The sequence below is a fragment of the Polypterus senegalus genome, chromosome 1 (assembly GCF_016835505.1).
Source record: "Polypterus senegalus isolate Bchr_013 chromosome 1, ASM1683550v1, whole genome shotgun sequence".
Classification (NCBI taxonomy): domain Eukaryota; kingdom Metazoa; phylum Chordata; class Cladistia; order Polypteriformes; family Polypteridae; genus Polypterus; species Polypterus senegalus.
In genome coordinates this window covers 245,280,968-245,307,391 of record NC_053154.1, presented here as the reverse complement: position 1 = coordinate 245,307,391, position 26,424 = coordinate 245,280,968, and the positions used below count along the sequence as shown (strand labels likewise).

The window sequence follows — 26,424 nt, the reverse complement described above, 5'->3', positions numbered from 1 at the left end:
ATGTTCTTCTTTCTTGTTTAAATACTTTATCATAAAGGTAAAAACCACGTAAATAATCGCACTGAAACAACTATGACGCTTAATCTGTTGCTATCTCTCCCTATCTATATCCCGAGATGGTTTATTCCATGTGCGTCTGTGAATCCTGAAGGCTTAAAATTTAAAAGAGGTGGACTGGCACCATGCTAGAGGTAAATGTAATAAAGTAGTGCGTGCGTGGCAGAGGAATTGAAAGGTAATAGAATATCGTCAGAGCAGTTAAATAATAAAGAAGAGCTGCATCTGTCCATCAGTTGAGCTTAAGCAGAAAGAGAAGTGATTTATATGCCTCTTCTATAAGCTGACGTTAAAATAACGGCATTTTCTTGTTTAAAAATATTTATTTATAATGCTCATTTATGATTTCCTGTTACATTGCAAGTCTTTACAATTTGAAAAGTGAAACAGTTTATTTTTAATTAAAAATATGAAATGTCCGCGTAACCAGCTTGTGTTTTTACGTGGCGGCTGCAGGGTGGGTTGAGCGTCAGACTGGTCAGCTGTCGAGTCGACTCTAGGAGCTTCCTTGCTGGAGCGGCTGTCTTCGGGTAAACGTCACATATCCAGAGCGAGCATTCAGGTAAAATCAAAGCAGGCCTTCCCGTGGGAGCGTGTGTTGCATCCGACACGCCCACCTCGCCCAGGGTGAAGATCAACAGGGTCCCTTCACAAAACGTTGCATATTGGTACAGAATGTCAACTTTAGATTACAATAGGGAAGGTAGGAAATTGGAGCAAAAGACTGAAAAATAAGAGCGAATATCTGATTATCTCCGTAACGGTTTGCACTTTTCTCTTCTGTGGTATCATTTCATACGTGTAGCGCTCAGTCTAATGACTTGCATATTACGTTTTGAGGAACAGCCATACTGTAGCCACAGGTTCTTCCAAAGATCGTTCGCTTTTCGTTGCTCGCTGAGCCCCAACTGAAAAGCACAAGACCTTCTAATTAGATAACGGAAAGAAGGCCGAAAGCTACGCTGCATACAATACTAAGACCGGTTTCATTTGTTTTAAACTGGACTGTTGGCTGGAAATGCTGTAAAAACTTTGCAGGTTAAGAGTTTTCCTTACACGATTTAAAAAAGCCATGACGTGATTGAAAGCAGGGTCTCGCATTCCCTTTTTGTGTACACAAAAATTCAGAATCAAATTCTAAATTTGAGTAAGAAGCTCCTTTTCAGCAAGGGATGGGTTTGATTAAAATATGTTGCAGTGTTTTCATATAGTAAAGGGTATTATGAATTTCAATTATAAACTTAACTTTCCACGTTTATCAGGGTAATTTGCCATACCAAAGTTGCATGTCATAATGAATCTGTAAAACTGTTGCAGAAATATTGTTTTCTTGTTATGTTTCTTCAGAAATCAATTAGTCAATACTTAATACATGAAAGTTAGAAAATGGAATGATGAAAAATTGATACTGACAATTTTTATTTTTTAACCTGTTATTTTCAGCACTGGCTGTGCTATTCATCTAAGTAATCAACATAGACATTGGTGTTAATGTCCGGAGTGCACCATCTATTGGAAGGTATTTAGTAATGCATGTAGTAATAAAATGAATTGCATTTGTCATTTCAACACATGGTGCATCACAAGCATTTATAATAATAAAATACATTACTACAAATGTGTGTGATGTGCTATCTCTTGAAATAAACAATGCAATGCATAGCTCTCTGCCTTATGTTATTTGATATGGGATTGGTAAAAGCAGTTTTAATATTTGTGAAGTGGTAGTGGTGCTGTCTTGCAGTAAGGAGATCATGCTTTTGCGTCCAGGGTACTTCCTGTGTTGACAGCTCTTTGAGTAGTGAGAAAAGCACTATAAAAATATAAAGAATTATTATTATTACTATCTCCCATCTTTTGGAATGTCAAATACAATGCAATTTATTATTAAAAATGTTTGTGATGTGCCATCTGTTGGAATGACAGTGACATATTAATTAGACAGACACACAGATACACAATTAAAACATGACTGGATGAATACTTTAGCTCTAAACACAAAAAGAAAAAAAGGAATGTGAATTAAGTTTTATTTATTATTACTTAAGTCTAAAGAGGTTAATTAATGTCTAAGTTGTTTCAGCTAGTCAGTTGGTATAGTACATTTCCTAGCAAGTACCATTACTTTTCTGAAAATAATCACCCTCTATGTTCTGCAAATGGTTGCAAATTTTGGATAAATTCATATTTTTGTACCATGTGTCTATTTACAAGCCCAGGGCAACATAGAAAATTTCAAATTTAGAATAATTAAGTAGAGTACATAATAAAGAGTAAAACATAATAATAAAACAACCAGCAATGCATACAAATAATATGTCCAAAGTCTGTCTTTGGCCAGATAGACAGCTAGTCAGTAGCATGTTCTGCTGAATAGCATAATGTGGACAAAGTGTCAATGGTTTGGGCCAGATAATGCAGCTGCTGGATCTGTTGTTGGGGATGACACATTCATTCCAATGCCTCATTCCTGGGTGAGAATAGATTGCTTAATTTAAACGGCAGAAGAGTAATAAATGACAATGATTACACCATTCATTAAAATGTGACACTTTATGTACAGCAGATCTAATGAGTATTCTATAGTGAAAAAAGAACTCATATTTGATTTATATGTTTGAACCAATGGCTCTTTTCTAATATGGTTGCTTGCATCATTCCAGAGTTGCAGGGCCCTATAACCAAGGGTCAGTTTCCAACATTAGTTTATCCTAGAGATTTTAAGAACTGTAGCTAAAGGTTACATATATTTGTATATTATATTTATATATTTATATAATAATATAAAAATAGGGTGACACGCGGTCCTCCCTGCGTGGAGTTTGCATGTTCTCCCTGTGTCTGCGTGGGTTTCCTCCCACAGTCCAAAGACATGCAGGTTAGGTGGATTGGCGATTCTAAATTGGCCCTAGTGTGTGCTTGGTATGTGGGTGTGTTTGTGTGTGTCCTGCGGTGGGTTGGCACCCTACCCAGGATTGGTTCCTGCCTTGTGCCCTGTGTTGGCTGGGATTGACTCCAGCAGATCCCCGTGACCCAGTGTTTGGATTCAGCGGGTTGGAAAATGGATGGATGGATGGGTATAATAATATTATATTTATGTGTGAATTTCCCCTTGGGATTAACAAAGTATCTATCTATCTGTCTATATAGTTGAACCTTCTTGTCACCCTTACTGTCAAGCTTTGAATTACTTGTAGTGTTGTAATCAAAACAATCTGACAGTAAAGCACATTTATTTTTGCCCATTATAAATAAATGATGTCATTTTTGTATATCATGTAAATTAAGCAGCTATATTATTGAAATTTATGAGTTGGTGAGAGCAGTCTAAGTTGGTGAAATGTATCTACTAAAGGTTCAAATTATATTTAAAGATGACACCTAAATGTTATGAATATCAGTCATATTAAAAGTCATTTGTATTATGTTTCTGTGCAATATGTTGATGGGCTCGATCATCTGTAGCACATGAGGGCACTTTAGCATGAAATGTTGTTTTCATCTTAAACATAATCTTTCTGTAATGTTTAGGACTGAGATTTGACTTTTTTTTTTTCTTGTTGTTTGTTTCACCTCATACAATGTCTTCTTTTAGGAATTGGTTAATTTTTGCATACCCCCTTGGGGTCAGAGCACAGGGTCAGCCATTGTATAGTGTCCCTGGAGCAATTGCAGGTTAAGGGCTTTGCTCAAGGGCCCAACAGAGTTGGATCTCTTTTGGCAGTAATGGGAATTCAATCCAACAATCTTCCAGATGCCAGTGCAGATTCTTAGCCTCAGAGCCACCACTCTTAACCATACATTGAATTTCATTATCAGTTATTGTTTTGTAGACATCTTTTGAGGAGGTAGACCAGATAGCATTCATCATTTGCAGGGGATGACATTTTTATGTGATACAAACCTGAATTTTTGTGACAAATTGTCCAGGTCCTGAGACAGCAAAGCATTTCCAAGTCATGACAAGTCTCTTCAGCTCAATTTATTTTAATGTATTGAAAGTTGGGCAAAATCAACTGGAATATGTGTTTAATAATCTGTAGAGTTGAATGTTACTGATTAATCTTTGCTAAAGTAGTGGGAATTTATATGTGTAGTTTTGTTCTGAAAGCTGTGTAGCAGATGTAAAAATAATTAAGCACCAGAATTAGAATCCATTTTTACCAATTTTTAGAATTTTCATTCCTAAGCTTTAATTTATTTATTTTTTATTAGATGCAGCAAAAAGTACTTGACCGAAAAAGGATTGTTTCCATGGAGTCATTTGCACAGAACATTATTCCTCCTTTACCATTTAGATGTCCCAGATGTGGTGAACATAGGCGATTCAGAAGCTTAGCATGTTTAAGAGCACATCTGGACTATAGCCACACCTTTGACACAGCAACCAGCCTCACCATGTACAGCCTGTCTTCAGGAGGCAAACCTGTAGATAGCATGCATGAGAAAACAATCAGCTTTAATGACAATGAGAGATACAAGCAGCATCTATTAAGTCTCAAAAGTCAACCAAATGATGCAGAAAAAAAGAAGAAAAAAACTTTTAATGTAGTTTCAGAAAAGAAAGTTACCCATGTCACTGAAGAGTTTCCAGATCGTCGCAAAACTTGGTACAGATCAGCATCATCAGGAAATCTTGCTGCTTCTGCTGTGGTCATGAAGAGTCAAATGAAAGACTTGTTTAAAAGAGATGATTGTGCTGTCGAGGAGAAGAGACTAGAAAAGGTGATTGGTGAATTGGCACAGACAAACAGAGAGCTTGCTAATGCCCGTGCACAATTTTTAGATTTGTCTCAAAAGAAGCAAGAAGTTCATGCCCGGGAGAGGGCGCTGAGCAGGCAAGTTGATGTTGCAGTTGAAGTGATTGCTAATATGAGGCACCAGCTTCTGGAGTTTGAAAAAGCTTTGGAAAGAAAGGAACGGTATGTATGTTTCAATATTTGTTTATGCCAGTGAACAGATATGTCATGTACACTGTTTAATCACAGAAAAGGTTGCATGCTATAATATTAAACATTTATTTTAAAATTAATTTTATTATTTAATACAGCTTTTAGATAAATTGCTGTAGGCATAGGATTTTCATTATTTGACAAATATTGTTAAAAATGTCAAAGAATTTGCCTAGAATTTGTTCTGCATTCGTTTTTTAATGAAATTAGTCAGATGTTATATTTATGTAACAAAGCCTTCAGGGATTAACATGAAGTAGTCATCAGAGTCTGTAATTATTATGTATTAACAAATCTAAGACAATGTCTGCCAGCATTGATCTTTTAAATTTATTTATTATTAGTTTGGTCTTATCAAATTAAGATTCAATCTGTCAATCAGGAAGTTCTTATTTATTCAGAGATTAATGAACTGCCATCCTTCTGAGTTAGTCCCCAGTTATACCTCTCTGAGATACAGTAGGATGGCCAGAAGGGGACTTCACCATTTCTCCTATAGGAATTTTTATGGGTATAACTGGCGCTGAACTGTACAGAGTCCTCAATTTAGTTTATAATGGAAAGCTTCTCATGCATTCACTATAATAAAGCAGAACAAACTGTCTTGTCTATCTATCCATCCTGAGACAGAGTGTGTGTGTGTGTGTGTAGGTATATATGTATGTATGTGTGTGTATATATATATATATATATATATATATATATATATTAGCAAAATACCTGCGCTTCGCAACGACAAAGTACTGCCTTAAAATTTTTATTAAGAAGAAAATTAAACCTTTTTAAACTGAGGGAAAATATACCAATAATTATTTGTTAAGGATCTCTTTGTATGCCAAGTTGTCAGTGCGGCCCTCCGGTTGTAATATGACCAAGCTGTGTGCTGAGCTTACTCTTGAGCATGCAACATACAGTTGACCATGTGAAAAGTAATCTTGCCTCAAATCTCACAGCTTGGATTGCTGTTGTCATAATCGGTTTGAGTTTCATGGTTTGTTTCAATTATGTTAGTATTTGCAGGACTTCAGCATCTGTCAAGCGTTGTAAGTATACAACCGGTTTCATCAGTAACTTCACATCCAGCTTTTGTGAGTTTAAACATTCATAAACATTAAAGTGTATACTACTGAAATCATCACCTGTCAATCTAAGATGTTTAAGAGGCATTGGCGGTTGTCGAAAGGTGTAAAATATTTGGCCATTTCGGTACACTTGAAAGCGACAACCGAATAATTCAGCGGCAGCCATCAACTCACATGCAGAACCATAGGTGAAGGACTTAAGCATTTCACTCTTATAGTGCTACTGTGTGGTATAATTATCTCCTGTACCGTTATCAGTCCACACCTTGAACCTGTCCCAGTCATTCAATACATAAGACACAATGTTCCTCCGGATATCAAGAGTGAGCCTGATATGGCCATGCAATATGTAACAAAGAGAATGGAAAAGGTAGGTGCCATCTCCGGGCATGGAAACCACTCGATAAGTGACAGTTCTTTTATCAATGGTGATCACCTCGATAGACATGTTAATGGGGTACGGTTGGAATGATAAAGGAAATGGGTACCTAAACAATGTAAAGTAAGTCTAAAATACCTACACAACAACTATAATCGTAATAAATGAACAATAAAACAGCGGAGAAGCCGTGATTAAATAAAAAGGCAGTAGTTATCAGCAGGGAGACGTGAATCCCGTGGCGAAGCAAGGAAGGGAATGTATAGACTGGAGCGACGGACGGCCTTATATAGGCAGGCAGCCAACAACGTGGGAGGCGTTGGGATGGGGGACCCAACGGCGCCTCACACGGTGACTGAGCTGCAGGCTATGGACGTATATATGTAAGGAAGTAGGATTCAGTTAGCGTTGGGAACCCGCATACCAAATTTCTTGAAGATGGGCCCATAAGTAACAAAGACCGTTGGAAAGTTTAATATGGCGGCTGACAGTTTTGTCATACCACCGAAATAAGTATGTACATTGGTTTCGGTTAGCGCAGGGAAGCCGCCTACCAAATTTCGTGAAGATGGGGCCATGAATAAGAAAGTTCAAAATGACAGACGTTGTTGACCGTTATGACCATTACGCGTAGAATTTCTAAATGAAACCTGCTTAACTTTTGTAAGTAAGCTGTGAGGAATGAGCCTGCCAAATTTCAGCCTTCTACCTACACGGGAAGTTGGAAAATTAGTGACGTTGGAAAGTTCAATATGGCGGCCAACAGTGGCGTCATACCATCGAAATAAGTACATCGGTTTCAGTTAGCGCAGGGAAGCCGCCTACCAAATTTTGTGAAGATGGGGCTATAAATAAGAAGGTTCAACATGGCAGACGTTGTCGACTGTTATCGACCGTTATGACCGTTACATGTAGAATTTCGAAATGAAACCTGCTTAACTTTTGTAGGTTAGCTACAATGTAGGAATAAGCCTGCCAAATTTCAGCCTTCTACCTACACGGGAAGTTGGAGAATTAGGGATCAGTGATTGAGTGAGTCAGTGAGAGCTTTGCCTTTTATTAGTATGTGTGTATGTTCGCACCGGAGAAGTAGTGTGTTAAAGAAGTTATGAAAAAGAAAAGGAAACATTTTAAAAATAACATAACCTGATTTGCAGTGTAATTGTTTTGTCACTGTTATGAGTGTTGCTGTCATCAAGGATTTGATTATCATTATTTCTTTCAATTTGGTTCGTATTTGGAGGACGTGTGTTATGAAGTTACGTTCCGTGTTTTATCAACCGTTGTAAAGATAACCGGTTTCATTGATCGAAGTGTTCACTACGCAAATCACTACTCATGAATGTAAGAAGTTTAACAGGCATTTCCGGTAATAACTTGTGCTAAACGTACCATGGTGTGACGTAAGGGGAGCTGACTGTAAAAAGGCAAGGAGGCGTGTATTTTGAACGAAAAGGGAGAAGACAGTGCAGGAGCAGAAAAGTGAGAAGGAAAACTGTTTAAATAAAGAGCTAGGAAGATGAATGGAAAGAAGCAGCCAGCGGTAAAGCAAGGAAGACTTCGTAATAAGGATGGTTTGGTGCACGTAGAAGGTGTAACAATAAGATTGTTAAGCCTTATGATAATGTTCCCGCACGGAGGATTTAGAGAGATGCACTGGGAGAAGTATAATCTGAACCTCTCTACAGTTTTTTTTATTTTCGGGTTGTAATGTTCATCAAATTTACATATCATCTGGTCCAGTGGTGGACCGTACATCTCATACCTAGGCCTTCAGTAGTGCCCTGTCTGAATCAACCCGCCCCTCCAAAACTAATTTATGGTAATAAAAACCATCTTAATATGCAGAAATACAGTATAAAGAGCCACTGCATCACAGATAGATAACTCCTGTAGCCACAATAAATTTCTTTATTGAATAGGCAAACGAGGGGTGAACAAGTTCCTTTCTACTGCAGCTACAGCCGCAACACACATAAAAAACATCAATAATAACTCATAAACTTGCAATATTATTTAGGAAAATCGCAACATTTTACTCGCCAAAAATTCGGATTATTTGTAAACAAAATCCATCCTCCTCTCTTTCCTCAAAAACAGTTCAATTACTCTGTCGTACAGATTATCCGTGCGCTTCAGTTCCATCAAAAAGTCCCTTTCTATCGCCATCGAAGCTAAAGCTGAAAGTCGAACCTGCCCTGTTATATTTCTGGCATAAGTTTTAATTCGCTTTAGGGCTGAAAATGTCCGCTCGACAGAAGCAGTGTACACGGGAATGGTGACCACCAAATATACCAATGTGAACAGCTGCCCCATGCTCTCATTCAGATTTTTCTGATGAAGGAAGTCAAGGAGATCAGTGGGAGATTTTCCTGCAAAATCATCCATGGCATGCATTACAGTCAGTTCTGTTTTTAGCTGAGACAGATCAAAAAATGCTCCGTGGCTCTTGTGTTAAATTGGAGAAGGCTGCATGTGGGAAATTTTTCTTGTATTCCCGAAACTTCTGGGGGTTGAGGAGCGTGACAAACATCAGTTTTTCGTGGTCTTGAAATCTGGTCTGCATCTAGCAAATAATATTGTCCAGAATCCTGCCATGGAGTTGGCTGTAGTGTGCGCAAGGATCTTGCGGTCGGAGCGCCTGCGGTGCGTTCAGTGGCCTTGTTGAGTTCCTTATATCGGATTCTATCTAATCAATGGGTCTGAATACGGTGATGTTGCTGTACGCCTGCTAGAGGGCCCTACTGACACCAACTCAAAATCTGATTGGTTGAAGCAACAGTTTAATCGACATTTATTCTATTCTTTAGAGGGCCTGTACAATTGATTGTGATGGCCTCTCTGCCTGGCAGCAAATGATGGCTGAAAAGTGATTGGTTAAATGCTTTAATACGAAAATACATGTCTGGAAGCAGCACAACCATCGGAAAAGCTATGAAAGGAAGCGGACAGACTATTTGGAATTATTTAATAAGTATTCATGGACAAATATAATTAACATCAGTTTGTAATTCAGATATTTTTTTAGGCCAGCAGAGAAGGCATGACTTCGCCAGGTCTTTAGCATCGAGGCTTTATACCCTGTGTCTTCTCATTAAACTTGCATCTCGCGAATATTGTGCGATCTTGCGATGTCCACGGCTTTATTTAATTTTAGCTCAGACCCGGCACTTCTCTTGCATAGAATTGCGTAGAATTTCGAAATGAAACCTGCCTAACTTTTGTAAGTTAGCTGTAAGGAATGAGCCTGCCAAATTTCAGCCTTCCACCTACACAGGAAGTTGGAAAATTAGTGATGAGTCAGTCAGTCAGTCAGTCAGTGAGTGAGGGCTTTGCCTTTTATTAGTATAGATATCTTTTCGAAATTCTACATGTAACGGTCATAACGGTCGACAACTTCCGCCATGTTAAACTTTCTTATTTATGGCCCCATCTTCACGATTTTTGGTAGGCGGCTTCCCTATGCTAACCGAAACCGATATACGTACTTAATTCGGTGGTATGACGCCACTGTCGACCACCATGTTGAACTTTCCAACGGTCTTTGTTGCCCTCATTGACTCACTCATCACTAATTCTCCAACTTCCCGTGTAGGTAGACGGCTGAAATTTGGCAGGCTCATTCCTTACAGCTTACTTACAAAAGTTGAGCAGGTTTCATTTCAAAATTCTTCGCATAACTGTCGATAACGTCCACCATGTTAAACTTTCTTATTTATGGCCCCATCTTCATGAAATTTCTTATGCGGCTTCCCTGTGCTAACCGAAACTGATGTACGTACTTATTTCAGTGGCATGATGCCACTGTTGGCCGCCATATTGAACTTTCCAACGGTCTTTTTTACCTATGGGCCCATCTTCAAGAAATTTGGTACGCGGATTCCCAAGGAATTCAAGTCTGAATCCTACTTACGTACATATATACGTCCATAGCCTGCAGCTCAGTCACCGTGTCAGGCGCTGTTGGGTCCCACATCCCAACGCCTCCCACTTTGTTGGCTGCCTGCCTATATAAGGCCGTCCGTCGCTCCAGTCTCTACATTCTCTTCCTTGCTTTGCCATGGGATTCATGTCTCCCTGCTGATAACTACAGCCTTTTTATTTAATCCACGGCTTCTCCGCTGTTTTATTGTTCATTTATTACGATTATAGTTGTTGTGTAGGTATTTTAGACTTACTTTACATTGTTTAGGTACCCATTTCCTTTATCATTCCAACCGTACCCCCATTAACATGTCTATCGAGGTGATCACCATTGATAAAAGAACTGTCACTTATCGAGTGGTTTCCATGCCCGGAGATGGCACCTACCTTTTCCATTCTCTTTGTTACAAATTGCACGGCCATATCAGGCTCACTCTTGATATCCGGAGGATCATTGTATCTTATGTATTGAATGACTGGGACAGGTTCAAGGTGTAGACGGATGACGGTACAGGAGATAATTATACTACACAGGAGCACTATAAGAGTGAAATGCTTAAGCCCTTCACCTATGGTTCTGCATGTGAGTTGATGGCTGCCTCTGAATTGTTTGGTTTTGCTTTCAAGTGTACCGAAATGGCCAAATATTTTAAACCTTTGGACAACCACCAATGCCTCTTAAATATCTTAGATTCACAGGTGACGATTTGAGTAGTGGACACTTTGTTTATGAATGTTTAAACTCTCAAAAGCTGGATGCGATGTTATCGATGAAACCGGTTGTATGCTTACAATGCTTAACAAATGCCAAATGTCACTTCAACACAACAAGTCCTGCAAATACTAACGTAATTGAAACTCAAACCGATTATGACAGCAGCAATCAAAGCTGTGAGATTTGAGGCAAGATTGCTTTCCACATGGCCAACTGTACGTTGCATGCTCAAGAGTAAGCTCAGCGCACAGCTTGGTCATATTAGAGGGGACTGGGCAGTCTAATGGTCTGGAATCCCTACAGATTTTATTTTTTTCTCCAGCCGTCTGAAGTTTTTTTTGTTTTTTCTATCCACCCTGGCAAATGGACCTTACTCTTATTCTATGTTAATTAATGTTGACTTTTTTTATTTTCTTACTGTGTCTTTTATTTTTCTATTCTTCATTATGTAAAGCACTTTGAGCTACTTTTTGTATGAAAATGTGCTATATAAATAAATGTTGTTGTTGTTATTACAACCGGAGGGCTGAAGTGACAACGTGGCATACAAAGAGATCCTTAACAAATAATTATTGGTATATTTTCCCTCAGTTTAAAAAGGTTTACTTTTCTTCTTAATAAAAATCTTAAGGCAGTACTTTGCCACTGCGAAGCGCGGGTATTTTGATAGTGTGTGTGTATATATATATATATATATATATATATATATATATATATATATATATATATATATATATATATATATATATATATATATATATATATATATTCGTAGTCTGAGTCCTGATTTGATTGTATGGGTGGTTACCTACCAGGTAACGCATGTGGTGGGTCTGCCATTCGGCAAACATCCGCCACGCCCGTCAGTTGTGAGAAGCAGATCTTGAGCAAGTACAGGCAGAATTTGAATTCCTTCCTAAAAGGCAAATAGAAAATAATTCAATAAGAAAACAAGGCCAATGTATTAATTATCAAATTGGCATAGCATATGAGGCACAGACGTGTTAAAGTAAAAAAAAAATCTAAATTACTGTTGGCTTCAAATGCACTGCTAAAGACTGAATTAATTGCAAGACTGAATTAACTGCAAGAATACACATCTCATAAATGAACATACTGTACATTAAAATTTATGTAAAAAATCTGCAAATACTATGCTCAATTGTTCATTACCATCAACGACTTGATAATTATACTCTGCATAATGTTTTTCAACTGGTGCGCCATGGAAATAACAGTGTAGTGCCCCCAAGGTCCAGACCCCTTCCTACACTTTTACTCCTTGCATGCAAAAAAAAGATCTCCATAGCTGCTGTCTCACTTCAAAACTGACACCGTGCATTACTAGGATGGTTCTGTTGCGTTCTTTGCATAAATTAGTGAAGATACTGCAAACAGGAATAATGGGTAAGGATAATCATGGTTTTAGTGCCATGCAGAGATAACTTATTTGGCACTTATATGATATGACATTGATTCGATGACCTTACAGAAACATGAAATAAAAAAACAAAAAAGCTTAATTTTTACCTTTGCAGCTTTTCTATATTGCACCAGGACTGCCATAACCCCCACCCTCCCACACCACTGCACCTATCAGTATGCATAAATCAGGAAAATGAATACCAGTGATATGTTTTGACATGAGGTGTATTGTTGTGAACCGCGTAATACAAAATGTTAAACCTTTAATTGAAAATTTTATTTCGTAAAATTTTTAAAGGTAGTATATTAATATGGTACTGCAAGTGTATGTTATTCTTTAGGTACACGCAACTTTTTTATATTATTGTTTTATATTATTAAAAAGAACAATTATATGAAAATACTGCCAAAGCACTGCTTGAGGCATTTGCCTCGTTGCCAGCCCTGTATAAGACAGTATTTTTTTAATGCATTAAAAGAGTGGCATTAATAGCAAAAGTTTGCACGTTAACCTTCCCAGGTCTAATGTGTGTGTGTGTGTGTGTGTATATATATGTATGTATTTATATGTGTATATATGTATGTATGTATATGTGTATATAATATGTATACATATATGCGTATATAATATATATGTATACATATGTGTATATATAATATGTATACATGTGTATATATGTATGTACAGTATGCACATATATACGTATGTGTATGTACATAATTTGTGCAGTACTGTAGTAAAATTCAAAAAACATACATTTTTATGTTAATAATACTGTATATTGCATCTAATAATGACAAAGGGCACATTTAACTGAGTAAGCATATGCCCTGAAGTTCTGCTGGGATAGGATAAGCAGTTTTTAGAAAATTAATAGATGGATGATATTAGAATAAACTAGATGTATGGATTAATGATATTCAAATACGTATACCGTGCATATACAAGTGTACCTGCATTATAATCAAAAAATGCACAATAATCCTTTAAGGATAGTAAAGTTATTCAAAAAGAAATATATTTATCATTGCTTCTCGCTATGCCTCTTGTTGGTATATTTTATTTAAAATGATCATTTGCCTTTCTTGATTTAAGATACAATTAAATTGATTTAAAAGTATTTCCAAGACTTTAGGAATGCCAGTTCCTTGCACTATTAAGTAAAATTAATTGCAGATGGCATTGGTAATCTCGTGTGTATTTAAAGAAGAAACCAACTGAGGACATGTAAGACATTTGTTTCTCAAACTACAAACTTTGATGTACTTATTCTCTTGTTCAGTTGCATGCATATTGTATATATAACTTTTTTTTTTTATTATTACAAGGGAGGTGATCAGTATCCACAGCTTTTTAGAAGCTGCAGTCCAGCATGAAATGTGTGGTAAAGCAAGACTTCAGCATTTCATAGAATATCTTCTTTGGCGAATTGACTTGGCTGAGAGACACCTAGAATATTATCAGAAGTCATCAAGGCATGCAAACATCAAAAAATATATTGTAAGTTATGTTAGCAGCTACCCATGGATATAGATATTTTAAATGTAAAGCAATCTTTATTAGTTTATATACTTTAGAAGGTTTACTGTTCTGTGTTGAAAGTAGTAGAGTCTCTTTTATCTTTGCTTAAGCCCGAAACAGAAAAATTGTTTGTGAACTTAAATTACACTTTTGATGTTCTTTGTGCAGCTGATCAATTAGGAGCTATTTCAACTTTACCTAGAAATGCTTATATGTAAAGTAGTTATATATAAATAAATTTTATTATTACCAAAAATGTATAATTTATGTATATTTTTTCTCTCTCAAAATAAAATTCCACATCTTATGATGAAGTTCCATTAGCCTTTGATACAATCAGCCATACAATTCATGAAGTATTCCTTTTAAAAGCCTTCTTAGAAAAAAAACACTGCTTTTTACCCATTTCCTAATGTGTTGTGGCAGGTAAATTAAAAATAGTTATGTATAATTTATATTTTTATATAAATAAAAAGCCAGATCTCAATTTACAAGGTTCTGTATAGTAAATTATGTACTGTGAGGCACTCCTGTACTAAAGACAAATGCTAAACTATGAAAAGAATGATACAGGTTTATTAGCTGAAATATAAAATATGTGTTTTTGCTTTTGTTTGTATTAGTAAAAAATTGACTATATATGTCCTCAACATTCCTCACATTCTGACATTCTATAAAATTGTTTATTACAGTTGGCTGTACTTTTTTACCTTTTCAAATCTTTCCTTCACCAGCTGTGTATTTTGTTTTTTTTTTTGTTTTATTATATGAAACTTTTCACTTATTGCCCAGTAGATATGAGTGTGTGTGTAGCTATATATGATTGAGTTCCTTCTTACTCATCCACACTTTTAAATCCACTAGTCTGATTTATTATTAAGTAGACTGAGGCTTATTTTACTTTTTACAAATCAAAAGTAGAAGAATTAAGAGACAGTGATTACTTTTACTACTTTAGAGATCCAGAGACCTAGGTTTAATTTCTTGTCTAGTCTCCGTTTGCATAAAGTTCAAATGTTCTTTGTATTTCTTTGCATTTTTTACAGATAGTGTTTTTTGGCTTGTCATTTAGGCAAACTAGCAGCTCAAAACTAGGCCAGTATGAGTAAGGGTGGCCATTTTGAGTGTTTGCCCTGTGGTGGATTGCCATTCCAGCCAAGGCTGTTAATGGTTTATATTGCCATTATATGTTTGTGCTCCCTGTAATGCGGAAAACGTGTTTATGGATAGATCTTCTGGAATCAGAATTACAGAAATAAAGTTTTTTGAAATTAAGAAATAAGTCCAGAGACTTTTACTTAATGATAATTTTTTAATAGATTATACATTTGTGCCATGTAGAAAAAATGACATTAAAAATATGATTTTATAGGTCAACAAGAATGTTGAAAATAGTCAAAGATATACTAAAGCCTGGTGAGTACTTTTTATATCAGTTTTCTAAATTAATTTGATGTAATCACACTCTTGAATAATAATTAAAATTATTAGTTAATTTGTTGGTATACATTTCAGCTCTGTTCATTTACTTCAGACTAAACCATCACAAAAAGAAATTCATTTTGCTCTTTGATTTTTACTGCATTTTATTATTTTTTTTAATTTCTCTGTTATTTATATCTTTTAAAATGAAACTTTATCAAACAGGTTGGTTTGTTGGTTGGTTTTTTGAAAACCAAAGGCCTCAAGGGTCAATTACAATTACATTCATCAATTGCCCTTTTCTTCCTTGTTGGCTACATTTTGTATGACTATATTCCAGTTTGTAGACATGAGAATGTCTCCTATGACCTTTGTCTTTCAATGGTTCTAACAGAATAATTATGCTAGAACACTTTTTAAGTAAACATGCCACATCTTGCCCTCATGATGGCCTTTATTCCTTCTGGCATAATGACTTAAGCCAGTACTAGCAGCAACTAGTTTTCTCTGATTTTTGTATTCTTTTCTTTGCTTCCCAGTTTCCTATATATATTTTAAATGCTTAAAAATAGTAAGGCTATGCTTAAAAAATGTAAGTGAACTTCTTCTTAATACTCCTAAAAGCTGCACAAAACTTTGTACTTTAGTATTTTTTTGGACAGTCTTGCTTGTATATATGTCCATTATATTTGCATACCTTTTCCCACTGACTGACATTTTATTAAAACTTTCTACAGTTTTAAAAGTGGATCTGCTGAATATATATACATATTTATTTGCAGCTGGAGAAAATGAATAACGTATCATAAAGTAGTTTTTATTCCTGAGCTTTCAAACCCTACCAGGGGTCTTCATCAGAGGATAATGCTTAGACTTACAAGAATCAAAGGCAATATATAGCAATAAATTACGTGTCTAAGTCCGTGTGGTTCTGGGTCTTCCGTTCATATATCCATTCTCGTGCACCTGTGTGTGTGTGTGTATTTGTGTGTGTGTGTGTGTGTGTGTGTGCACCTCTGTCGCGCGCTTGTGTGTGTGTGTGCATCTCTGCCTCTCTCTTGAGTGCCTGTGTGTGTATGTGTGTGTGTGTGTCTCTCTCGCACGCCTGTGTGTGTGTGTGTGTGTGTGTGTGTGTGTGTGTGTGTGTGTGTGGTGCTCTCTCTCTCTCTCTTGCTCGCTGCACAGGAAATGCACAAGGAGACTAAACATGTACAAACAGAAAGGGAAACTGGCTTGTTTGTATACCAAGTGTGTGGTTGTGAACCGAGGCAAAAGTTTGGCAAACCTTTTGGTCGTAAACCAATTTGTACGTGTACCGAGACATTTGTGAACTGAGGTTCCACTGTACAGGTAAAATTCTTTTACAACGAATATCTTTACAACGGAAATTTCATTACAACGAACTATTTTTATGGTCCCGACAGTTTCCCCATGTGATGCGAGTCTATAGAAATCTCGTTACTACCAAGTACATTCAGCAGATACTTTCATTACAACAAAGTGCCCAAAAGACCTTGAAATACCTGAATGAATCATCCACAGAGCAGTTAGTTCTATGGCCGCATCTCAGTTGTGCACAACAATCCCCAAACAGAAACATTGTAATTTTTTTTTCTTTCTTCTAACTTTCCTCGTAGTGGGTTTTTTTTTTTTTTTGGCCTTTTTTGTTTCCTGCGGTTTTCATCGATACCATTTGCTTATTGCTCATCAACATTTGAAAAACATCCATTTGAATTTAACTCATTGTAACCCTCCTACAGAAATGGCAGACACAAAAAATGATAACCGTTCATATTCGAAAAAAAAACTTTACATTTTTGCAGCTCTCGATTGCTGCAAAAAGAAAAAAGACGTTGCCAGTGAATTTGGAATTTTAACATCAACGCTGTCAACTTTCTTGAAAGACCGAACAAAAAAAAGAAAAATCTTGGGTTGCAAATGTATGTGAACTGCTGCATTCTGAGACATTGAAAAAATCTGTTTTTATGTTAAGTGATGCTCGTTCAAGAAACATTGCTATTAACACGGCAGTCATTCAAGAAAATGTGAGGTTTGTAAAATCTCTTAGGACCTCCCCCAGCTGGACTACATGCTGAAGAGCATCCCGAAGTGCGATCTCCGCGTCTTACGGGACAGTAGCAGGCTCACAGCAATGCTGCATCTCTCTGCCAAAGTAAACAGAAAAGATCTTGATGGGTGATGCAGGGTTAGGAGCATGGACATTGTAAATGCAGATAACAGGATCACTTGGTCACTGACCTAGCCATGACCCTGCCTGACTGCTGTGTCTCTGTATAGCAGAGTGGCAGATCGCGCTACAATAAATAACTGTGCTGTTCCTGTTTCAAGCTGAATAAAGCTGGCTTTGCTAAATTACTGAGACTAAGCCTCATGTTTTGGGGTGCAAGACAGGGACTTATAGCGCGACCCCGATCTTTTATGATTTGCTTCTGTGGCGCTTCACTGCACCTCTGTGAGCCTGCTATTACCCTGCCCCAGCATGGGACAAACAATCTTACACAGACAGTGCAATCGCGCTTCAGGAATGCACTTCAGTGTGTCTTTCCCGTTGGGTGGGGAGTGGGGGGAATCTCAAAAGTGTTCAGAAACCTCACAATATGAAGAAGAAGAAAAGGATGATTCGGCTTCTGATTGATAACTGTGCTGCATACAACATGCTTCCACATTTAAATAATGTCCACGTTGAATTCCTTTCACTCAATTGCACTGCAGTGCTTCAGCCATTGGATATGGGCATCATTCGCACACTGAAAGTGTATTATGGCAAGGACATGCTGAGAAAAATTCTCATCAGTTTAACTTATAGGCAGGAGGAGATTAAAATTAACGTGAAAGAAGCTATTGAAATGATTGCAAACGCCTGGACACAAGTTAAAGAAAGCACTATAGTAACAAATACAGAATCTCATTACAACAAAATTTCCATTACAGCGAAATATTTTTTTGGTCTCTGAGAGTTCGTTGTATGTACATACAATATTTGCAATGTATAATATTATTAGCCTTTTTTCTGTGTTTTTAGTAATAAGAGAATAGCTTGAAAAGGATTTCTCTGCTTCTACAGTAGTCAAGAGGTTAAATTTTGTTTGTAATGTCAACATTTCTTTGTAAAGTGCATCATTCTGCAATCTTACATATACTTGTTTGGCCAAAGCAATCTTAGAGATTAGTTTTGACACCCATTTAATCTTTGATTAATTTTTATGTGAAACATATAAGATGATTTCTTCCCTTAGAAATTCCAAAGTGTTTTTGGATGATATGAATTTTGTGAATTCCGCATCAAAAAGGTTATGATGCATGATTATCTATAAGATAAGTGTCATATTTTTAGATACTGTTTTGAAGTTGGTAAAGACCTGGCTAGATCAGATAGTTCATTTACACCAATAAAGTCTCAAGCCCTTTTGTGTTTGTGAGAGCTCATATATTGAATTAATGCAAGTTCCTCCGGAATTAATTCTTTATCATTTGTATTTGGTGCATATATATTAACCAGAGTCAGTTTAGAGTCCTAGACATTAATAACAATAATATACAACTCCTCTGTGTCTGATACTATGTCATTGGCTATGAATGGAATTTCTGTATGAATTAAAAATCCCACTCCACTGGTGGTTTTACCATATTTGGAGTTTAAAACGATATCTGACCAGCCTAATCTTTTTTAACCTGATAGTAATCTTTACTGATTAGGTAGGTCTCCTGCAAAAGTATTTTCTGTGCTGTCAGAGTTGTAAGGTGTGAACAAAAGGTTTGAACACGCTTTTTTTTTTTCTTTTTTCCTTGTAAAGTTATGATTGACAAAGTTGAAGTTCCAGCTAACACAACTGAATGAGCCACATAACCTGTTTTAATTTTTAGTAGTCATTTTTCTCAGTGCTAGCTTTAGTAGTCCGCTTCAGTCATTACTTCTATCTTTTGAGGTTTTAAAGTGCTTTACTACAGTGACTGTTTCAGCTCAGAGGATGGTACAGATAACTCATTATGTTGTGTTTTGGTGTCTGAAGCTTCCACTCATTTGCAGGATCATCCTTCATTTGCTCTCAACTGCTTCGTAGGCCTGGATTCAACTCTTTCAAATTGTCACAGAATTGGTAAATGTTAACGAGCTGCTTGACCTTGCAACATATTTTTATAATTGTATCCCTATTTACAAAACTACATTAAATCAATTCTTATGAAATATTTAACACAGTAAAACTGTCAGAAAAAATGACCTAATTCCTCACAGTGTTAAAATATTTAAAAAGTATAGTACAATTTATTAGAAGGGGCCCTAACTCTTCAGCTTCTATTGGGCAGTTCGTGATCCCTTACTTGGGAAGTCTAGCTCTTTAAACATACTAGTTTTGAGATGTTGGACTCTTTTTCTGTGTATAGAGAAACACCAGCCACCCTGAAACCTTGAGAACATTTCAAAATAAAGGCTACTCCCTGTTTGTGTTATGTATTTCACTTGGCCATACAGTCACCTACTAGCAAACACAAATCTACCTGATCTAAACAGAAGTCATTTTTTCTTTTCTGTATGATCATTAGATTAGATTAGATTAGATTAGATTCAACTTTATTGTCATTACACATGTACAAGTACAAGGCAACAAAATGCAGTTTAAGTCTAACCAGAAGTTCAATTAGCAGAAAGATCATAGGCATCTGTCAATTGATATCTGCCTGACTGTATACCTTTGACTGATTTTCCAAAGGAAACGCTATGGTTTTCATGACACAGCATACCTCCAGCACATTAGCCACCCCAGCACAGTAAAGTTTTTGCTATGGTATTTAGAAATATTTGTAAAATGTTCATATCTGCACAAAAATATTTTTGAAATGTCATATTGTAGGCTAATGTATGCAGTTTTAATAGTGGATTTCTATTTTGATTATGTGTTTGAAACTGCTTACTAATTATGTTCACCTTTTTTATTACAGGTCATCGGGAGATCATCTAGTATTTACTATTCTTCCTGAAAAAAAACATTCACAGAATGGAAGCAGTTCCAGACAATCAGTAAACATTTCAGGTTCCAGTAAAGTAGAGAGCGGTAGCAAAGATTACAGGAACCCCCAAAGAGCAACAAATGATTATGCAACATTTGTACATGGTTATTCTGCTCATAAAAAGCAAGAATAAAACATGCTATGTGAGTTGCAAGTAAGTTTTATAGTTGATGCTACTGACACTATGCTTAACTGCAGACATACCTTATCCCCAGTCTCTGCGAAAGAGAAGGTTTAGGCTTTTATAGTAAATCTTCCAATGTGCTATTGGCTGTTTATTTTTAATCAAGAGGCTTAGTATTATTTATTTATTTATTTTTTATTTTTTTTTTTTTTTTTGGAATAGTGAAAGTTGATGAAGAATGCTACACATTCAGTCAAGTGAATGTATTAATAAAATACAAGTACATTTTTTTAACCCTGTTAATGCAGAAATTGCACAATTACTTTTACCTTGGACCTTTACAGTTAGTGCTGTCTTCATTTTTTAAATGTTGAGATATATTCATTCTGTTTGTTGTGCAAATGTATTTAAGGTACAGTACCTGTACATACATTTTTGAAAGAGAAGAGTACCATTTGCCATTAAATAATACTTTTTGTCTACCACTAAGGCTGCCTTGGCTAAGTTAAAGAAACACCAGTTTAAATAAATTACTGTTGATCACATTCCCTGCTTTAATTATGAATCCCAATTTATAGATCATGCCATTTCTAATTTTGCTAGCGTTCAGTTCTTTTGTACAGATATGTGCAGGTAAGTAGTCCTGAACAGGGTGCCGGGGGTCTGCTGGAGCCCATCCCAGCTAGAATAGGGTGCAAGGCAGAAACGACCCTGGACAGGGCGCCAGTCCATTGCAGGGTATTTTAATTAGTGTTTTTATTAAAGATGTTTTTAAAATGCTTTTCTACATTCAACTGCAAGGTTACTGGGTTGTTTCAATCAATTTACAGCTAAGGAACATTTATCTATTTGATTTAAAAACCTATTTTTCCAATTAATGGGCAATTAATTTTCCAATTCATACAGGCACACTTCACATTCACCAGTCAACCTTACATCCATGCCTTACAAACAGATGAAATTCACTACACCCAAAGAAAATCTCAGGTTGACACAAGGAAGAATGTGGAGCTGAATGGAAGCAAAATAATTCTATCTGTCGGTACAGTTTAACATTTTTCTTAGCATTAAAATTCATTTTTAAAGAAAGCCTCTACTATACATTTTGTTGGTGTGAATAAGTATTCATTCTAATTGAAGACAGTTGAAATAAGTTATTTTTTTAAAGTGAGTTTTCTCTGAGTACTCTGGTTTCCTTTTAAATCCCAAACACAGCATTTTAGGGAAACTGAAAGTTCTAAATTCATGAGGATTGATTAAGTGGATTTGAATGCAAGTGTGTGACTGTGCCCAGTAATGGACTGGAGTCTCTTCTGTGACTGCCTTTTGGTTTATTTAACTCGATCAAAAAGGTGGTTCTTAAAATGGCTTAAAATATGTCTGTAAGTATTAGAAGACTAATCATACAATTTGTGTTTTCTTCTTTTCTGCAAATATTATTTTCTTTCCCTATAATTGATTAAAAATTTTTTTTTCTTAAATCACTTGTATTTTCCAGTTTTGTAATAAATATTGTTGGAATAAAATTAAAAGCAAGGCTGTTTACACTGGCACTTTAGTATGAATTTCAATTAAGTACACTGGAATGGAGAAGTGTGTTTTTAGCTTTTTTTTTTAAGCCATGAAAAGATGTAGTCAGAAGTAAAATTGCTCTTGTATTAAAAGTGAGTAGTTCTTTCTTTTTTATGTATATTAGGCTTCTCCATAGTACTTCAGGCATTAATATAAAATTAATATGAGCACTTTTCCATAAATGGGGGAAGATTCTTTTCTGTGAACAATCCACTCCCCGTATTAGAAAGGATGCTTGGATTTATGCTACTATAATAATATAATCATCATATTTTTCAGCATTTTTCTCTCTTAAGTATCAGTTGATAAAGTAAAAATGTAGGTCATTTTTTCTCATCTGCTGTAATTTGTGAAGAGTTACTGTATATGTTTCAAATGGCTGTTAATATGCAATACCATTCTTTATATAGTGCACTGAATCACTTTTTGCTTGTAAATTACTGAAGAAACTAATGGTAGCTGTTTCAGGAAAATCTTTCCAATGATAAAATGTAAATGTTTAACTTTACAAGCATTTTAAGTCTGGTGTTTTTGTACAGCATTATTACAAAGTTTAAAAGAAGTAAATTGAATCAAAACTACAAACATAGGAAACAGCAAGTGGTTCCACATAATGCGTTGACCATAATGTAGCACTACTTTTATTTACTTCTTTTTTTTATTGCTTCTTGCTTTATTTTTAACTTCATACCCCATCTCCCCTGGCATTTTATATGGGAAAAGCATTCATTACATCATATGACAGTGGAAGTATTTATTTAACTAGTATTCTGTATTTAATGAAAGTATTTGAAAAATCTGACAGTATTGAAAGAAGCCTACCAAGCTAAACCGTTTACCTGTTACAATTGTTCTAAATTAAAATAGCTCTGTTCTTCTGTGGTAATTTTATTATGTTACTTTTGTGCTGAAATAAAATATTCATAAAACGAGTCTGTTTTGATGGAATATTTTTGATATTTTAGAACTCTGCTATAAATATAACATTTATCAAACCCGCGTAATCCATTTCCAAGTCATGGTTTCCTGGCAGCACTGGGTACAAGTCAGATAAGAACCATGTACAGGGCCCACCTTACATACGCATACTCACATTGAGACTAATGTAGAGCTGCTAATTACATGCCCTGCACGGAATTAGGAGAACCCCAACAGGATAGAAATAAATATTTATAGTAAAATTAAAGTGGTTATTTCTACCAGTTTACATCTACAAAGTCCTCAGTTAGAATTCTAGCACTGGTATAATTTATGCGGAGAGTACTTCTGTTTTCCTCCCACATGCCAAAAATTATTTGTGTTTTTCTGGTTTGAGTGTGTAAGTCAGCCCTGTAACCTTGTGGCACTGAAACCAAGGGCTTCATACTGCCCTGTGCGCAGTGCCTCCAGTGTAGGCTCTGACCATGTTAACCCTAAATCGGATTAAACAGTGTTGTTAGTGGATTGTAATAATGCTGATGGGCAATGCTAACCATTCTACACAATGCAGGCTCTAAATTATACAGTATTTTCCAGTTAATATTAAACTTGATTACATTTTTTGTGCAATGCTAATTTGCATGAACTTTCTATCATATTATTGGCAAAGATTGTCTACATTTTTATTTTTACTATAATTAAATTGCAGACTTTGTACTAGCAATAATGATATGTATACAAATCACAGCAATCGTTTTTCTGTGTCTCCAACCAACATGCAATATGTCACGACTCTCCAAGTCCAGGATAAACAAGAATGTATTTCAATACATGACTTGATTTTATTAAACAGAAAGTACAAATCAACTTTCCTTATACAATCCTTATCCCTGTTTCAATACCACTTGTTCACTTATGCTTCCTTTGAGAACTACATAATGTATGTTTAGGGAGTCAGCCATTTTAGTTTCAATACAAATTTCAATTGTGTGTCCAACGGGACAGTCCAATACTGAATCTAGTGTGGTTTTATGCGCAAAAACTTTCACTGTATTTTGTACATGTGACATTATTGACCCTTTGACCCAATGAAATACCAACAGCCCTAGGTCAGCAGCATTCAGAAGAGTCATTCCATAGGTAAATAACAAAAGTTTCATTTGAATACAATATCTGAAGACACATCCACACCAAGGCGGAGCAAATGCCTCCATAGACACTGGGGGAGATGAGGAAAATCAAGAGTAACTACAACAATTAATTAAAAAGAAACCCAATAATTTTAATCAATTTCAGGAGTAGCTTTAACTAGTATGACCTGCTAAAATGAATGACATAAATGCCAAGACAAATGGAGCTTAATTAATACTGGTAATATTAAGACCAGCAATGATAGTACTCTATATGTCATAGTTCTTAATTCTGTTTATATGCCTCACTGCAGTGTTTTGAATTAAATGTAAAGGACAAAGAGAATGACTCAAACAACCTGAACTGAAGGCATTACTATTGTAATTTCTTATTAAGAAATAAAATATTTCAGCTTAGGAAAACACCTTACTAATGTAATATTTCAAGGAAAGAGAATGAAGGATTTATGAAGTTAAATATTAGCACTGCTTTTACAAATCCTATACCAAATAACAGAGACAGACCTGTACATATACACAGACACTTGTCCTTTTATTAAGTTTGATTGTGATTGTGCTGGGTAGTCTAATACTTCATCAAAATTCCAAGTATTTCTGGTGTCTTTGTCAGAACAACAGCTTGACAGTACAGCGGGACACGAAGTTGCACAGCAGAATATGAGAAACATAATAGACAAGGGTTAGTAACAGTTCATAATTCTTGTAATACAGTACTTATATTTTCCACTATTGAATGCTAAACAGAAATGCAATAAGAAGGGATAATCAGCAACTCTACTAATCAGTGTACAGGCAAAGAAGATTTTACCTGCAATTCAGTCCATTCGTTATGAGACTTTTGCCATTCTCAGCTATTTTTATTTTTTATTACAATTATAATTTTTTTCTCCCCATAGGGGACTGTTTAACATCATGCCCTTGGTTTATTGTATTAGGATTGTACTAACATACTTTATCTACTTCTCCATGGGTAATGATTAAAATCATTCCTTGGGATTATTCTTTTGAGACTGTTTAAGATTATATCCTAGGTTTAAAGTATTTGGACTGTATTATCAATAGATATCTCTACTTTAATCCTTCTACACCGCTACTGGGGGGTGGGGGAGACTTGTTTTGTTTTGTTTTGAATGTGCACTGTCTCTAGAGATGTCAGAAGACTGGGACTTTGTGAAGTGTAATCTAGCAAAATGGGGGTGGCAGGGGAGGCTGAAGGAGGAGAGAAAGAGAGCAAGCTGTTTCTAATCTTCATTTTTACCCCCATAATTGTAATTTCCAACACAATAGTAGGCTTCATAGCAATAACTCCTGGCAAAAATGGAAATTAAGGTTAACGCCATTTTACGTAATAATGTACTACCTTAATTTAAGACTACAAAATGTCAACAAAATTTCAGAACTAATGTCTCTATGACCAAACCGTTATCTTTGGAAGCTGGAATGTCAAAGGTCTCAATCATGAAAGAAAGTATTCTATCACCTAACAGGTCTAAACTCCAAGATAGTATTTTTACAGGAGACCCACTTATTAAGCAATGATCAGTTCGAGTTGCAAAGACATTGGACTGGCCAAATATTCCACTCCAGCTATACAAAGAAAAACAGAGGTGTGGGAATTTTAATACTTCATTTGTAGTATCTGATGTAGTATCTGATTCTGAAGGACGGTCTGTTATTGTTATGGGTAATTTGTTTAACAATATAGTGATTTTGATAAATATCTATGCACCCAATGTGGATGATAGAGACTTCATCCAAAACGTATTTGCATCCATGCCTAATGTGAACACTCATAAAGCTATAATGGCTGGAGACTTTAACTGTTTTTTAACAGTTAAAGACCTGGATAGGTCTTCGGCCACTGAGGCGATAACATCTAATACTGCAAAAACAATTACACAGTTTATAATTGATCATAACCTATCAGATCCATGGAGATTTCTAAATCCAAACTCAAGAACATATTCCTTCTTCACACCAGTACATCATTGTTAATCAAGAATTGATTATTTCTTTATAGAAAACAATTTTTGCCTACAATCAAATGTTGCAAGTATGAAAATTAACACTGTCAAAATGAATATATTTTCTAAGCTTCTTTTTCTATTTCAAAGCATTCTCATATAGATTAAAAAATCATTTTTTAAGAAATT

General features: G+C 35.8%; 1 protein-coding gene across 4 annotated transcripts; it reads left to right on the top strand.

Moving 5' to 3' along the window:
- Positions 1-111: 111 nt before the first annotated feature.
- On the top strand, positions 112-21,344 carry znf365 (zinc finger protein 365). 4 transcript variants are annotated; one of them, XM_039771212.1, is made up of 5 exons: positions 112-191; positions 4,273-4,979; positions 13,864-14,035; positions 15,429-15,472; positions 20,438-21,344. In XM_039771212.1, the coding sequence occupies exons 1-5, from the start codon at positions 183-185 to the stop codon at positions 20,637-20,639; spliced, it is 1,134 nt and encodes a 377-aa protein (XP_039627146.1). In that variant the 5' UTR covers positions 112-182; the 3' UTR covers positions 20,640-21,344. The 4 variants fall into 4 exon arrangements, with proteins under 4 accessions (XP_039627146.1, XP_039627154.1, XP_039627164.1 ...); XM_039771220.1 differs by having other exon boundaries at positions 172-235; XM_039771230.1 differs by lacking the exon at positions 112-191 and adding an exon at positions 447-619.
- The last annotated feature ends 5,080 nt before the right edge of the window (positions 21,345-26,424 follow it).